We start from the raw sequence: 18,500 nt of genomic DNA on the forward strand, positions 1-18,500 counted from the left end.
AAGCTTGAAACTCCAGAAAGAAAACAATCTGGCTAGCACATACTTTCAACCAAATTCACAATATATGTAATATTATTAGCTTGGCACTGAGCTAAAAGAAGTGACTAACATGCACACTAAAGGTCAGCATTCCTCTTGCTACAGATGGGAGTCATTTCCTGGAAAAGTGGACACTTGAAGCAAAAAAGCTATGTCAGCCATCTGCTGCCAACAGACAACACAGTTTTTGAAAGTTAAAAAAATATATTACTAAGTTCATGTTGCCTTGAAAATATTTTTCCTGACAAAACTGAAGTCAAAAATTTTTCCACCAAAAATAGAAAAAGTGAACAGTATACGGTTGAATTATGATTTTGTTTTCTTATTATATTGTACTTTATCCTAATCAAAGCATGTCATTGAAACAAATACAGCAACTAAATCAAATGATGTACAACGCTTGCCAAAAAAAAAAAAAAAAAAAAATCCTGGCCAGCAACTAGTTTTTAAACTGATATGTACTATGTACTAGCAAATGCATTTGCACAGCTAGAGATAGACACTTAACTAAGAAGCATTTCATATATCTTTTTGATGATTTCAAGGTAAATGCATCAAAAATAAACCTAAGCTTACTCATGGGTAGAGACAGCAGGGAAAGAGGGGACTAGTTTGACTGTTGCAGTCAATTACCACTAGCTGTTCTCTTTCTTTGATTTGTTTAATCCTCTATGCTTTTAGGGAGTATTTCTCAAATTTCTGGCCATTAGAATCACCTGGAGGGCTTGTTAAAACACAGGTATTTTGACACAACCCCAGAGATTCTTATTCAGTTGGTTTGAGGTACAGCCTGAGAATCTGCATTTCTAATAAGTTAACTGGTGATGTTGACATTGTTTATGGGAGACCATACTTTGAGAACCAGTATTTTAGGAGTTTCCTAAGGAGTTTTGTTTGCTCGTTGGTCTATTCAATCAGTTGAACTCCCAGTTTTAATTTCTAATAATAGCAAACTAGGATGAAAGTATCAGATGTTTGTTGTGTTTTCCAAGTAATACAGGTTTCCTTCATCAATTTAGTTCAACAAAACATTTACTGAAAAATTTCTAGCCAGCAGACACTGTGCTAGGCATTACAAATACAGAAGTGAAGAGATCTCTCATTTTTACAAGCCAACAGAAGAAGCAGCAAACATGTAAAAAGTTAATTTCAGTGCAATGTGAACATGTTAAGAGAGAGAAAGAAAGAGAGATGTGTAATAAATCTCCAAGTGCCAAAAACTCTTCACATAATGAGGATCCAACAAATGCTACTGACAAAAATTTAGACCACCTTCAGTCTAAGAACTTACCTGACAGAAAAATTTAAGACTTAGTAAGAATGTAAAACCAATAGATAGACAGGAAGACAGAATACAAGGTAAAAGGAGCATGAGTCTACCTCTCCAAAGAGTAGAGAAGGATAAGAGGGAAATTATAGTGAAGAAACCTGGCGAACACCACCTTAACCAAGTGATGAAGGTTAACATCACCAGTGAAGGCATGTGGACATCATGTACCCCCCCCACCCCTGATAAATGCGACGAGAAAGATATTCTACATCTGTGGTACTCTTTCCAAAAACCCATACCCCAAGTCTAATCACGAGAAACACATCAGACATACCCAGCTAGTACTCCTAGACAATGTCAAAGTTATTAAAAAAAAAAAAAAAAAAGCAACACTGAGAAACTATCATAGACTAGAGAGACTAAGTAGACATAGCAATTAAATGTAGTGTGGTAGCCTAGAAGGGATCCTGGGACATAAAGGAAACACTGGTGAAATGCATATAAAGCCTAGAGTTCAATTAACAGTAATGTACCAATGTTGGTTTTAGTTTTGACATATGTACCATGGCAATGTAATATGTTAATAGTAGGGGAAGTGGGATGAGGGGTACTGAGGAAATCTCTGTACTCTATCTGCAACTTTTCTGTAAATTTAAAACCATTCCAAAATTTAAAGTTTATTTTTTAAAAAACAAATAAACAAAAAAACAAAAACAGCATGACTGGAACTTCCCTGGTGGCGCAGTGGTTAAGAATCCACCTGCCAATGCAGGGGATATGGGTTCGATCCCTGGTCCGGAAAGATCCCACATGCCGTGGAGCAACTAAGCCTGTGCACCACAACTACTGAGGCTGTGCTCTAGAGCCTGCTAGCCACAACTACAAAGCCCACGCACCGCAACTACTGAAGCCCACGCACCTCTAGGGCTCGCGTGCTGCAACCACTGAAGCCTGCACACCTAGAGCCCGTGCTCCGTAACAAGAGAATCCACTGCGATGAGAAGCCTGTGCACCACAACAAAGAGTAGCCCCCGCTCGCCGCAACTAGAGAAAAGCCCACATGCAGCAACAAAGACCCAAGGCAGCAAAAAAAAAAAACAAACCAAAAAAAACCCAGCATTATCTAGAAGGCCCAGGCTCAGCCCTGGCTCTGCCACTAACTGATCTGCTTAGAGGAGCTAATTTACAGAATCTTGTCCAACTCTAAAAATCTATGAAAAAGCATAAGCATAAGCTCATTTACCAAATAGTAAATTACTAGATTTAGGGGTCTTCCCAGTAAGTTTGAAAGCCATGGTTTCAGGCTCAATAAAACAAAGAACTATTTCATAGAATAGGACTGCATACTGGTGGAACTCATCCCAACAAAGGGAACAATAAACTTTAACATGATTATCAGTCACTTCCCTTGGTTCAATACCAATACTATAATTTTATATACATTTTGAGTTTTCAAACAAATACCAGAGAGGAAAATTTGGCCCATTTGCAAAATGTCCCCTTAATGCCCTGTCAGAGACTCTCTCCTAAGCTAAGTCAGAAGTAAAACTCAGGAAGATGTATTTCTAATATCCTTATTGTCTAATCATAGAATTCACCAATGAGCAAATAGAATACCAATAATAGTCACAGACATTTAAAAAAATCAACATTCAAGGATATAGAAATTATTTTTTAAATCCACTTTATTTTTGTGTGTATACATACACACATGCCCCTCTCAAAAGTCATTTTATGAACTACAGAAATGATTCCTGAAAGTAAGTCTTCAAAAGTCATTTTAGTTGTGGCCAGAACACCCAAGGCATGCTAAGGCTTGACCTTTACAAATTCAGTTAAAAAAACCCCAAAAAACCTCCAAGATATTCTAGATTCTGGATTTTTAATTAAACCACTAGGTTTCAGAGAATATAAAAAAGCATTTACATTTGAAAAGAAATAAGGACCGTTCATTAAAGGTTCACAAAGCAAGAGGAGTTATACAAGTTAGAATATCTCACTAACTTCAACTTTATTTATTCCAATTAAAAAAGTAAACCGACCAAAAATCCCATCTACGCTATAAAAGGAAAGAAAGAATTTGGTTTGGTTAAGAATTTTTAAAGATAAGTCTTCAACATAAAGACTCAGGTTCAACCAAGTTTTGGTTCATTAGTGAAATAAGAAGTTATTCTTTTTAAAAATCCATATTGTAATTCAAGAAACCAAATTAGAATTTCTCATTAACTTCATTTTTATTTATTCCCATTCAAAAAATAAACATACACTTTGGCTTTGGGACAAATGCCTGCATGTGGCCACATGTGCAGGAGAAAAGAGCTCCTGTATGCGTCCCAACATCTGAGGAGGGCCATGCTGACTTTTATCCAGGATGTTTTTTTCTTAAATAGCAGCACAGAGCCTTCCTTTTTCTGAATGCTCCCACATCATTTACTCTCTACTTTCTCAGGGTTTACCAAAGATGACTGTATACAAGCTGCATTAACAAGACCTGGTAACAGGGCTCTTGGGACCTCTGTGCTCTGTTCCTGCTGGGGCGCCCAGTGAGGAAAACAAGACAAGATGGTGGAGTAGAAGACCTTGAGCTCACTCCTCCCACAAGAACACCAAAATCACAACTAACTGCTGAACAATCATCAATAAAAAAGACTGGAACCTACCAAAAAAAGATATGCTACATCCAAAGACAAAGAGGAAATCACAACAAGATGGTAGGAGGGGCACACTTGCGATATAATCAAATTCCATACCCCCTAGGTGGGTGACCTACAAACTGGAGATAATTATATCACAGAAGTTCTCCCACAGGAGTGAGAGTTCTAAGCCCCACAAGAGGCTCCCCAGCCTGGGGGTCTGGCATCGGGAGGAGGAGCCCCCAGAGCACTTGGCTTTGAAGGTCAGCGGGTCTTGATCGCAGGAACTCCATAGGACTGGAGGAAACAGAAACTTCACTCTTGAAGGATGCACACAAGGTCTTATTACCAGGAACCAAGGCAAATGCAGTGAATTCACAGGAGCCTAGGCCAGACCTACCTGTTGGTCTTGGATGGTCTCCTGCAGAGGTGGGTGGTGGCTATGACTCTCTCTTGGGACATCAAAGCTGGTGGCAAACATACCCAGGAGTGAAGGCTGACATCTTACTTGGGACATTAACACCAAGACCTGGCCCCACCCAACAGCCTATAGGTTCCTGTGCTGGGATGCCTCAGGCCAAACAACCAACAGGGCAGGAACACAGTCCCACCCATCAACAGACAGGCTGCCTAAAGACTTCCTGAGACCACAGCCACCTCCAGACACGCCCCTTGACATGGCCCTGCCCACCAGAGGGCCAAGATCCAACTCCACCGGAGTGGAGCAGGCAGGGATCTGCCCCTCCCACAAGGAAGCTAGACCAGCCTCACCCACCAGCGGGCAGACACCAGAAGCAAGAAATATACAGTCCCAGTGCCTGTGGAACTCAGCCTGCAAACAAAGGTCAGAACCTACCCTGGGACCAACTGGTCCCTGGTCATTGGGTGATGAGAGGGGGGTGTACTGCTGGGACACATAGGACCTCCCCTACAGAGGGCCACTTCTCCAAGGTCAAGAAACATAACTAACCTTCCACATACATAAAAATACAAATAGAACCTTAGACAAAATGAGATGGCAGAAGAATATGTTCCAGACAAAGGAACAAGATAAAACCTCAGAAAAACAACTAAGTGACATGGAGATAGGCAATCTACCCAAGAAAGAGTTCAGAGCAATGATCGTAAAGATGATCCAAGAACTCAGGAAAAGAATGCATGCACAAAGTGAGAAGTTAAAAAAAGTTTTTAACAAAGAATTAGAAAAAATAAAGAACAACCACAGTTGAAGAATACAATAATTGAAATAAAAAATAAACTAGAAGGAATCAACAGAAGAATAAATGAGGCAAAAGAATGGATAAGGGAGCTGGAAGACAGGGTGCTGGAAATCACTGCCACAGAAGAGAATAAAGAAAAAAGTCTGAAAAGAAACGAGAACAGTTTAAGAGACCTCTGGGACAACATCAAATGCACCAACATTAACATTATAGGGGTCCCAGAAGGAAAAGAGAGAGAAAGGGCCTGAGAAGATACCTGAAGAGATAATAGCTGAAAACTTTCCTAACATGGGAAAGGAAGCAGTCACCCAAGTCCAGGAAGCGCAGAGAGTACCATACAGCATCAACCCAAGGAGGAGCATGCCAAGACACACAGTAATCAAATTGACAAAAATTAAAGAGAAAGAAAAAATATTAAAAGCAACAAGTGAAAAGCAACAAATAACATACAAGGGAATCCCCATAAGGTTATCAGCTGACTTTTCAGCAGAAATTCTGCAGCCCAGAAGGGAGTGGCATGATACCCTTAAAGTGATGAAAAACAAAAACCTACAACTGAGAATACTCTACCCAGCAAGGCTCTTTTTCAGATTTGATGGAGAAATCAAAAGCTTTACAGACAAGCGAAAGCTAAAAGAATTCAGCACCACTAAACCAGCTTTATGAAAAATGCTAAAGGAACTTCTCTAGGTGGAAAAGAAAAGGCCAAAATGAGAAACAAGAAAATTACGAAATGGGAAAGCTCACTGGTTAAAGCAAACCTACAGTAAAGGTAGGAAATCATCCACACACAAATATGATATCTAAAACAAAAATCACGAGAAGAGGAGAATACAAAAGCAGCATATCTGAAATGCACTTGAAATAAAAAGATCAGCAACTTAAAACAATCATGGAAATATATATAGACTGCTATACCGAATCCTCATGGTAACCACAAACCAAAAGTCTATAATAAATATACACACATGTAAGAAAAAAGGAATCCGAGCACAACGCTAAGGAAAGTCGTCAAATCACAAGAGAGATGAGAACAAAAGAGGAGAGGCAGAAAAAAGACCTACAAAGACAAACCCAAAACAATTAACAAAATGGCAGTAAGAACATACATATCAATAATTACCTTAAATGAAAATGGATTAAAAGCTCCAACCAAAAGACAAAGACTGGCTGAATGGATACAAAAACAAGACCCAAATATATGCTATCTACAAGAGACCCACTTCAGATCTACAGACACATACAAACTGAAAGTGAGAGGATAAAAAAAGGTATTCCCTGTAAATGGGAATCAGAGGAAAGCTGGAGTAGCAATACTCAAATCAGACAAAATAGACTTTAAAATAAAGAATGTTACAAGAGACAAGGAAGGACACTACATAATGATCAAGGGATCAATCCAAGAAGAAAATATAACAATTATAAATACATATGCACCCAACATAGGAGCACCTCAATACATAAGGCAACTGCTAACAGCTATAAAAGAGGAAACTGACAGTAACACAATCATAGTGGGGGACTTTAACACCTCACTTAAACCAATGGACGTATCATCCAAAATGAAAATAAATATGGAAACAGAAGCTTTAAATGACACAACAGACCAGATAGATTTAATTGATATTTATAGGACATTCCATCCAAAAACAGCAGATTACAATTTCTTCTCAAGTGGGCATGGAACATTCTCCAGGATAGATCGCATGCTGGGCTACAAAGCAAGCCTCGGTAAATTTAAGAAAACTGAAATTGTATCAAGCATCTTTCCAATCACAACCCCATGAGATTAGAAATCAACTACAAGAAAAAAACTGCAAAAAACACAAACACGTGGAGGCTAAACAGTATGCTACTAAACAACCAACGGATCACTGAAGAAGACAAAGAGGAAATAAAAAAATATCTAGAGACAAATGAAAATGAAAACATGACGATCTAAAACCTATCGGATGCAGCAAAGGCAGTTCTATGAGAGAAGTCTACAGCAATACAAGCTTACCTCAGGAAACAAGAAAAATCTCAAATAAACAACCTAACCTTACACCTAAAGCAACTAGAGAAATCAGAACAAACAAAACCCAAAGTTAGTAGAAGGAAAGAAATCATAAAGATCAGAGAAGAAATAAATGAAATAGAGACCAAAAGAAAAAAAAAAAAAAAGATCAACAGAACTAAAACCTAGTTCTTTGAAAACATAAACAAAATTGATAAAACTTTAGCCAGACTCATCAAGAAAAAAAGGAACAGGGCACAAATCAATAAAATTAGAAATGAAACAAGACAAATTACAACAGGCAACACAGAAATACAAAGGACCATAAAAGACTACTACAAGCAACTCTATGCCAATAAAATGGACAACCTAGAAGAAATGGACAAATTCTTAGAAAGGTACAATCTCCGAAGACTGAACCAGGAAGAAACAGAAAATATGAACAGACCAAATACAAATACTGAAACTGAATCTGTGATTGAAAAACTCGCAACAAACTAAAGTCCAAGACCAGATAGCTTCATAGGTGAATTCTACCAAAAATTCAAAGAAGAGTTAACACCTATCCTTCTGAAACTATTCGAAAAAATTGCAGAGGAAGGAACACTTCCAAACTCATTCCATGAGACCACCATCACCCTGATACCTAAACCAAACAAAGATACCACAAAGAAAGAAAATTACAGGACTTGCCTTGTGGTACAGTGGGTAAGACTCCATGCTCCCAATGCAGGGGGCCCAGGTTCGATCCCTGGTCAGGGAACTAGATCCCGCATGCATGCTACAACTAAGAGTTCGCATGCCGCAACTAAGAAGCCCGCATGCTGCAATGAAAATCCCACATGCTGCAACTAAGACCTGGAGCAGCCAAAATAATAAATAAATAAATAAATAAATAATAAAAGAAAATTACAGGCCAATATCACTGATGAACACAAAAATCCTCAACAAAATACTATTAAACCAAATCCAACAATACATTAAAAGGATCATATACCATGATGAAGTGGGATTTATCCCAGGGATGCAAGGATTTTTCAATATACACAAATCAATCAGTGTGATACACCACATTAACAAATGGAAGACTAAAAACCATATGAGCAGCTTAATAGATGCCAAAATAGCTTTTGACAAAATTCAACATCCATTTATGATAAAAACTCTCCAGAAAGTGGGCATAGCAGGGACCTACCTCAACATAATAAAGGCCATATATGACAAATTCACAGGCAACATCACACTCAATGGTGAAAAGCTGAAAGCATTTCCTCTAAAATCAGGAAAAAGACAAGGATGTCCACTCTCACCACTGTTATTCAACACAGTTTTGGAAGTCCTAGCCACAGCAATCAGAAAAGAAAAAGAAATAAAAGGAATTCAAACTGGAAAAGAAGTAGTAAAACTGTCACTGTTTGCAGATGACATATCATACATATCATACATTTATCATAGAAAAATCCTAAAGACACTACCAGAAAACTACTACCACTCATCAGTGAATTCAGTAAAGGTGCAGGATACAAAATTAATACACAGGAATCCATTGCATTTCTGTACACTAACAAAGAAAGGTCAGAAAGAGAAATTAAGGAAACAATTCCATTTACTATTGCATCAAAAAGAATAAAATACCAGGAATAAACCTACTTAAGGAGGCAAAAAACCTGTAATCCAAAAACTGTAAGTATCTGATGAAAGAAATCAAAGATGACACAAATAAATGGAAAGATATACCATGTTCTTGGATTGGAAGAATCAATATTGTTAAAATGACTGTACTACCCAAGGCAATCTACAGATTCAATGCAATCCCTATCAAATCACCAAAGGCATTTTTTACAGAACTAGAACAAAAAAATTTTTTTAATTTATATGGAAATACAAAAGACCCCAAATAGCCAAAGCAATCTTGAGAAAGAAAAACGAAGCTGGAGGAACCAGGCTCCCTGAGTTTAGACTACACAACAAAGCTACAGCAATCAAAACGGTATGGTACTGGCACAAAAACAGAAATATAGATCAATGGAACAGGGTAGAAAGCCCAGAAATAAACCCATACACATAAGGTCAGCTAATCTACAACAAAGGAGGCAAGAATATGCAATGGAGAAAAGACAGTCTCTTCAATAAGTGGTGCTGGGAAACTGGACACCTACAAATAAAAGAATGAAATTAAAACATTCTCAGGACTTCCCTGGTGGTCCAGTGGTAAAGAATCCACCTTCCAAGGCAGGGGACACAGGTTCGATTCTTGGTCGGGGACTAAGATCCCACATGCCGCAGGGCAACTAAGCCCACACACCACAACTACTGAGCTCATGTGCCTCAACAAGAGAGCCTGCATGCCGCAAACTACAGAGCCCGCGGACTCTGGAGCCCGCACGCCACTAGAGACAGAAAACCCACACACCACAACTAGAAAAAAACCCACATGCTGCAACTAGAGAGAAGCCCACACACCACAACTAGAGAGAAGCCCATGGGCTGCAATGAAGACCCGGCACAGACATAAATAAATTAATTAAATAAATTTTTTTAAAAATCAGAACATTCTCTAACACCATACCATACACAAAAATAAACTCAAAATGGATTAAAGAACTAAATGTAAGACCTGAAACCATAAAACTCCTAGGGGAAAACACAGGCAGAACACTCTGACACAAATCGCAGCAGTATCTTGTTGGATCCGTCTTCTGGAGTAATGGAAATAAAAACAGAAATAAACAAATGGGACCTAATGAAACTTAAAAGCTTTTGCACAGCAAAGGAAACCAGAAACAAAAAGACAACCTATGGAATAAGAGAAAATATTTGCAAACAATGTGACCAACAAGGGATTAATCTCTAAAATATACAAACAGTTCATATAGCTCAATAGCAAAAAAAAAAACAACCCAATCAGAAAATGAGTAGAAGACATAAATAGACATTTCTCCAAAGAAGACATACAAATGGCCAAAAGGCACATTTAAAGATGCTCAACATCACTAATTATTAGAGAAATGCACATGAAAACTACAATGAGGTATCACCTCACACTGGGCGTAATGGTCAACAACAAAAAGTCTACAAACAAAAAATGCTGGAGAGGATGTGGAGAAAAAAGAACCCTCCTTCACTGTTTGTGGAAATGTAAACTGGTACAGCCATTACAGAGAACAGTATGGAGGTTCCTTAAAAACTAAAAATAAATCTACCATATGATCTTACAATCCCACTACTGGGCACATATCTGGAGAAAAACATAATTTGAAAAGATGAGTGCACCCCAATGTTCACTGCAGCACTATTTAAAATAGCCAAGACATGGAAGCAACCTAAGTGTCTATTGACATGAATGGATAAGGAAGATGTGGTGTACATATACAGTGGAATATTATTCAGCCATAAAAAAGAATGAAATAATACCATTTGCAGTGACATAGATGGACCTAGAGATTATCATATTAAGTGAAGTAAGTTAGACAAATATCATACGATATCACTTATATCTGGAATCTAAACAAATGATACAAATGAACTTATTTACAAAACAGAAACAGACTCACAGACATAGAAAACAAACTTATGGTTACCAAAGGTGGAGGTATAAATTAGGAGTTTGGGATTAAAATATATGTATTACTATATATAAAATAGATAACCAACAAGGACCTACTGTATAGCATAGGGAACTATATTCAATATCTTGTAATAACCTATAATGGAAGAGAATGTTGAAAAAGAATATATATATTTATATATATATATGTATAACTGAATCACATTGCTGTACACCTGAAACTAACACAACATGGTAAATCAACTAGATTTCAATAAAAAATTCTTTTTTTTTTTAAATTAATTAATTTATTTATTTTTGGCTGTGTTGGGTCTTCGTTTCTGTGAGAAAAATTCTTTTTTAATATTTATTTATTTATTTGGCTGCGCCGAGTCTTAGTTGCGGCCCGTGGGATCTTCATTGCCAGTGTGGGACCTCTGTTGCGGCATGCGGGATCTTTAGTTGTGGCATGTGGGATCTTTAGTTGCGGCATGCAAACTCTTAGTTGAGGCATGCGAATTCTTACTTGTGGCATGTGGGATCTAGTTCCCTGACCAGGGATCGAACCCAGGCCCACTGCATTGGGAGCATGGAATCTTAGCCACTGGACCACCAGGGAAATCCCTCAATAAAAATTTTTTTAAAAATAAAATATAATAAACACAGAGCAGATACTGGATCTTTAAAACAAACATAAAGCACCATTTTATCTAAAGGAAAATGGGGGGACTTCCCTGGTGGTCCAGTGCTTAAGACTCCATGCTTACAATGCAGGGGGCTCAATTCCTGGTTACATGCCGCAACGAAGTTCACATGCCGCAACTAAAGATCCCACATGTCACAACTAAAAAGATCCCGCATGCCGCAACTAAGAGCCCATGTGCCACAACTAAAGATCCCACGTGCCGCAACAAAGACCACACATGCAGCAATGAAGATCCCGTGTGCCACAACTAAGACCCAGCACAGCCAAATAAATAAATAAATATTAAAAGAAAATGGGTAAGAGGACTTCCCTGGTGGTCTAGTAGTTAAGAATCCACCTGCCAATGCAGGGGATGCAGGTTCAGTCCCACTAAGATCCCACATGCCGTGGGACAACTAAGCTCACGTGCCACGACAACTAATCCCATGAGCTCTAGAGCTCATATACCACAACTAGAGAGCCCACATGCCACAACTACTGAGCCTGCGCGCTCTGGCGCCTGCGTGCTGCAACTAGAGAGCCCGTGCGTCACAACTAGAGAGCCCATGAGTGCAACTGCTGAGCCCACGTGCCACAATTAGAGAGAAGTCCATGTACTGGAACAAAGAGCCCGCGCGCCACAATGAAGGACTCCGTATGCCACAATGAAAGACTCCGCGTGCCACAATGAAGATCCCGCACGCTGAAACTAAGACCCCACAAGCCAAATAAATAAATAAATTTTTTTTTAAATGGGTAAGAATTTTAGAGTTAAATCTTAAGCATAAATACTCTCATGTTCAATAGTTTTGATTAATTAGTAAAATAATACATAACAAGAAAGGAAAAAATACTGTTATACTTCAACAAACCAAAAATTGACAAAGTATAAATTGTCATAATCCAAAAGAACTGATCATATGAATAAATACATTATCTTTACTTATTTAGGAACATAATTTAAAATGTTTATAGAGTTTAGTTATTCTACTGTTGCAAAAGCATTTAAAAAATTACTTCAATTTTCAAAGAAACCCTTAAAATTCAGTTTTTAAAAATACTGATGCTTATAAATAAAGATCAATGACTTGCAGGCTCAGTTACATTGGCTATGTTGTAGTAATTATAATTTTTTAAAATAGCGTGGACTATATTGCCTCAGTCACGAAAGTAAAAAGATGGAAAAAGATTTATCAGGCAAATTCTACCAGAAGAATGCGAGTGAGACTATTAATACTGACAAAAGGAAATTAAATTAAAATTGACAAAGGAAATCCTAGAACCAAAAGAATTAAATTAACTGAGTAAAATCTAGAATTTTAGTTACAAAAAATGTTCTAAAATCTTCTGGGGTTGGGAGGCGAAGGAGAAAGAAGTGAAAATAATCTAAAGGTCTTAGTTTACTTGAATGAGGGCTAACAATTTTTTTTTCAAATACTGGAGCAATAAGTATGGTAAGTACAAGGAAGGGTGTATTAACCATTAATGGAATAGACATGATAACAGAATTTCCAGATTAATTAGAGGGGGGAAATGAATGAATCACAACTTGATAACTAGCAACAATAAGGAAGAGGAAAAAAGAGAAAGTAATAATGTAAAATAAATAGGATCTGGTAGGGGGAATAAAATCAATACACAGCTCATTATCTTAAAAGACAAAAACTGTCAAATTAGGTAAAAAATTAAAATCAGCAGTGACATTTTTAAGAGATACATTTTAAGCATAAGAAATATCAAGTAATCCAAATAAAAAGAGAGCAGAAGCAGTATTAATATCACACAAGCTGGAATTCAAAATTAAAGGCACTAAGCAGGATAAAGTTGGAAAAAATTTCTGAGGAACGCACGTAGAAGGAAATCAAACGTGGCAAAATGGTTAAAATTAGTAAATCTAGGAGAAGGTATATGGATGTTCATTAATTTTTAAAGTAGTAATTTCCTACAAATGTGTGTTTATTCTTAAATTATTCTTTTAATGAAAATTTACTTTCATTACAAAAAAAAAAAGTTGCCTAGGAGAAGGCTTCAGGGCATAAGATAAACTGTGTTTACTCACTTACCTTAGGAAATACTACTGTTTTATCAAATGAAGATAATGCTATTGGCTACCTAGCTTAACTATGCTTATACAAATGCTCCTTTGAAATTTTTAATTTTTGTCTTTATAAGGAAAAAAATTTCTATTTCTGTATATATTTTTTCAAATGTGATAAAATGTGCTCTGCCTATTTTGTTTCGCTCCTAGGATATAAACAGAATAAAATTTATGAAAGGGCAAAAAAAAGAAAAGTAAGGACAAAGAGAAACCGAAGTGTAGTCAATAAAAATCAGTAAAATGGATTTACAGAAGTCTAATATCTTCTGAACAGAAATGTTGACATATCCAGGAAACACATGTAAAAACAGGTTGCAACCTTGGCAACAATGAAAACCTTAACAAAATTTTAAAGACCACATTCACCAGCCAAAATCTAATCAAGCTGAAAGTATATACAAAGGTAACAAAAACCAAACAAACTTAACTACTTTGAAATTAAAAAGCATATTCCTAAATAGATGACCAAGGAAAATTTAAAAATTATCTAAAAAGGAGTGAAAAGGAGAACACTTTGTACCAATTTCTATGGAATCCAGCTAAATCTGTATTTAGAGGAAAATACGTCCTTTAAATGTTTTCAATATTAAAGATGATAAAAAACAAAGGGACTTAGTACTTATCTTCAGAAATGTATTAAATAGTAAATCAAAACAAACTGGAAAGAAGGAATTGAGATAAAAGTGGAAAAGAATGAAATAGAAAGTCAAAACATAATAGAAAAGATAAATAAATCCAAAAGATGGCTCTTTTAAAAGATCAATAGGCCAGAAAAAATCCAATTAAACAAAGAATGAGAAGAAGCAAAAATACATAAGATTTGGAAACAGAAAGGAACCCAACCATAAACCCAGAAGAGATTAAAGAATAGTGCAAATCTGTGGCAAATCTGAAAGTCAAAGAAATGGACAATTTCTTAGCAAAATAGAGAAAATTTGAAAATATTAATTTCCAAATAAGAGATTCAAGGGGGGGATTAGAGATTTACCATTCATGAGTTCACAGCAGAGTTTTATCTAACCTTTAAGGAAGCCATGAAAACAACTCTATGCGGAATTAACTAACCAGTTACTAAGGATAACATGTCTTCAGATAAGATGTCAAAACTTTCTCTGCCTTCATAAATGACGTGAAACTATTATGTTATTCATCTTTTCCTTTAATCAAATAAATGTGAAAATTCAGGGATATATTTGAAGTAAAGTCATTCCACAGCAGAAGTAGGTACTGAGATGCCTGGTCACGTTGGGATTCAAAAGATTATACTCAGCATCTTTAGGGTACATTATCCAAAGCATGCATTCTTATGTACCTTAAAGTCAAATAAAATGATAATGGCAAAAACATTCATTATCCATTTGTTTAATAATATTTATTGACTACCTATAAATTCTAGGTAAATACAGTCATACAATCAATTTTAAGAGAAATGTAGTTTACCTCTAAAGATAAACAAAAAGGGGAAATTTTCACTTGAGAAAACCATTAAGATGTTTAAGATTTCAAAAGCATTATGTTACTTACAACTGCAAACTCATCTCTGTCAAGCATTCCATCATGGTCAATATCACTCAACTCCCAAACCTTAAAAAGAAAAGAATTAGGAAAGATTAACATTCTGTCATTTCACGTGCTAACTGTATACATCCAATACCTAAATGGAGGAAAAAGTTTTGCCTAAACATTATAACATCTATTTCTCTGAGAAATTTCAATTATGCTGACCATTTTATTAAATCACTATTATATGTTATATTAACATTACTGTAAAAAGAAATAATAATTCTTAATACCAAGTATTTTTAAACAGAAATTCCTTTGCAAATTTTTAAAGAAAATATTTTGTTCCTCTCAAGTAAGAAAACAATTATGTAACACAGTACTTTAAACAACTATAATGCTTTTTCAAAAACAACATCTCAGTTAATTCATGCAACAACTCCATGTGGTACTATAAAACCTGTTTTAGACCTGAGACTACATGACTTATCTAGGATCATGCAACTATTATTACATAACAGAATCAGTTTTCAATGTGAAGACTTCCAACCAAGTCCATTATTGTTTTCCCTATAATACAGAATCTCTAATCATCTGAAATAAGTGTCCAATGAACACTGTATTATTAATCATTAGCCAACTAATGTCCAGGGCATACAAAATAAATATAAAATCTAAAAGGCCCTGGTATATTTGGTCTAACTCTAGAGTAGAATCCATAGCTTTAGACCAGCTATAAACTATGTTAAATCCTTGAAATGAAGGTATTTAAGATATTCAACAAAATTTTACTTGGGACAGTAAGAGAAGGTATACTGGTAAGAGACAGGAGTGAAAACAAGCAAGTGCCTGGTCACTGAATGCCTTGGAGTTTAGACTTTTTCCTAAAGGCAATGGGAAGCTACCTAAGAGGGTAACTTTTAAGTAAAAAATAACAAGATTATATTTATAGTTTAGAAATCTCACACAGATCACACAATAGAAATATAATTAATGAAAAACAATATTAGAAAATAGCTTTTAAATTAATATTTATTATATTTATTGAGCACCTAAACTATACAACACTGATCCAGTAGTACTGGTGTTGTGGTGGCGAGTCGTTATCATCATGATCATGGCAGCTAGCGTTCAAAGAGTATGTACCAAGCACTGTGCTAGGTACTTTATATATACATTATCACATTTAATTTGTATAACCCTACAAACTGGGAACCATGCTAATTTTAAAGATTAGAAAACTGAGACATGGTTTTCTAATGATTTGCCCAAGGTCATACAGTTAAGAAATGGTGTAACCAGGATTTGACCCCATGTAGTCTGACTAAGCAAGGAATTAAAGAAAGGACTAGAGGTTTAATGAGAGTAGATAAGGTTTGAAATATAAAGAGGGGTATTGAGAAATCACGATGGAAACAGCACAAGAGTGGCTGGAGTATGGAAAACCCAGCTGAAGATCATGAAATTATGATGATACCAATCTTACTAGACTTTCTCAGTAGTCTGAATACAACCAGAGAGAAGGCAGATAATTAGCTTCATGCAAGGTTGGATTTTCATCAGGCAGGAGAAAAGTTAGAAAACATGGCAAAGGAAGCTAAGGATACTGACATGAAACAGTGGACCAAAAAAATCCAAGACAGATGAGGAAAACAGTAAATTCAAAAGATGGGGAAAATAAAAGAGTCTGATTTAAAGGTCTTGATGAGGTCGGGCTTCCTGGTGGCGCAGTGGTTAAGAATCCGCCTGCCAATGCAGGGGACACAGGTTCGGGCCCTGGTCCTGGAAGATCCCACATGCCACAGAGCAACTAAGCATGTGCGCCACAACTACTGAGCCTGCGCTCTAGAGCCCTTGAGCCACAACTACTGAGCTCGTGTGCTGCAACTACTGAAGCCCGCGTGCCTAGAGCCCATGCTCCACAACAAGAAAAGCCACCGCAATGAGAAGCCCATGCACTGCAACGAAGAGTAGACCCCGCTCACCACAACTAGGGAAAGCTCGTAAGCAGCAGTGAAGACCCAACGCACCCAAAAATAAATAAATAAATAAATAAATAAATAAATTTTTAAATCAATAAAAATAAATAAATAAAGGTCTTGATGAGGTCAAAGAATTAGTCTTGCAAGTATCTAGCAAAGAAATCTAGAAAGACAAGAAGTTCTCTTCAGAGAGTAGAATTTATGATTTCAGAGATGAAACTATTGCTTTAACCAGGCTGTATGATACAGCCACAGAGTAAATGGCAGATGCAGTGATGGTCTCTGGAAATTAAATCAAGGAATTCAGAGGTCAGAGCATACAGCTCAAAGAAAAAAGGACCTACCTAAAAGGATTATATATAGCTAATTTCAAACACTCATATGTTAGAGGGAATAACCAAAGAAAGAAAGAAATTGGCAGTAATTTTATATATTACGTCAAAACACAAAAAATTCTATAATACAACTTCAAAATAAGATCTATGTAGTTTTAAGTGTTCCTGGTAGATAAAAAACTAAAACACATAAAAGTTACATTTAGAATTTAATATCTTACTCTTCCAAGAATATCCACAGGTAACTTAGAGTTGAGCAACACTGGTTTCACTTTATCACCAGACAGAAATCCATTCACTGGGCTTAAACTATCAAAAATTGCATCATATTTGGCCTTATCTTCAGACTATAATACAAAAAAGATCAAAGTCAAATAATGGTGAAAGGAATTTAACTGCAGTTTTAAAAATCGAGTCCTCAAAGAATAGACAACATTTTTAAAACTATCATTTAAAAAACATTTTTCACTTTCATCAAAATATATTATAGTAAATAATAATTTAAAAGTTACTCCACTCAAAAGTCTAGAATCCCCTCCATCCCTTTTGTAGCTGGAATACTATCTTTGCCTTTCTACTGTTAGGTTAAAATCAAAAGATTTTAGTGATCAAAGGGCTTTGAGAAGAGCATGTAGTCCAACCCTCTCACTCAAACAGATCCAAAGCAAAACAGTAACTTTTGTAAGAACACACAGCTAGTTAGTGACATTCTATGACTTTCTAAACATGGTATTTAGTTACATTTCAAACTCAAACAAATTAAAAAAAAAAAAAAAGGAAATCATTGCCACAGAAATAGACATCAAGTTTCCCCCATTTTTCCCAAAGCAAGATTTCTTTTTATCAATAACAAGGTATTTTCTAAAATCCCAGACAGTTATTTGTATAACATAAAAAGCTATTGTTCATGATTTTCCAAGTCAAGGCCAGATCCTTACACTTTTTAAAGTTAATAGCATACAAGCATACACAGGCATACAAACGAAAATGGTTTTCTGATAAAACTGTACACATCTATTACAGGTTATTTGATCTGTTATATTCTATTTTAAAATTACGATTTTTAAAATTTGATAAGATAGCTATAAACATTTTGGTGCCTCCAAATAACTGTAATGCAAAATACCCATTTTAGAAAAAGATTTCATAAAGAAGTGTTTTAGAGCCATAAAGAGAATATCTAGTTAAGCAGAAC

The 18,500-nt window shown here is 36.1% G+C and overlaps 1 protein-coding gene across 3 annotated transcripts in view; it reads right to left on the reverse strand.

The window, feature by feature from the left end:
- Positions 1–18,500, reverse strand: part of EPS15 (epidermal growth factor receptor pathway substrate 15) — a 157,322-nt gene that overhangs the window by 96,357 nt on the left and 42,465 nt on the right. For all 3 annotated transcript variants that reach the window (XM_068539856.1, XM_068539857.1, XM_068539855.1), the window contains exons 7-8: positions 17,527–17,652; positions 15,013–15,072 (exon numbers count right to left, since the gene is read on the reverse strand). In XM_068539856.1, coding sequence (XP_068395957.1) covers positions 15,013–15,072; positions 17,527–17,652 — 186 coding nt within the window. The remainder of the gene's footprint in view (positions 1–15,012; positions 15,073–17,526; positions 17,653–18,500) is intronic.

The sequence above is a fragment of the Eschrichtius robustus genome, chromosome 3, assembly GCF_028021215.1.
Source record: "Eschrichtius robustus isolate mEscRob2 chromosome 3, mEscRob2.pri, whole genome shotgun sequence".
Classification (NCBI taxonomy): Eukaryota; Metazoa; Chordata; class Mammalia; order Artiodactyla; family Eschrichtiidae; genus Eschrichtius; species Eschrichtius robustus.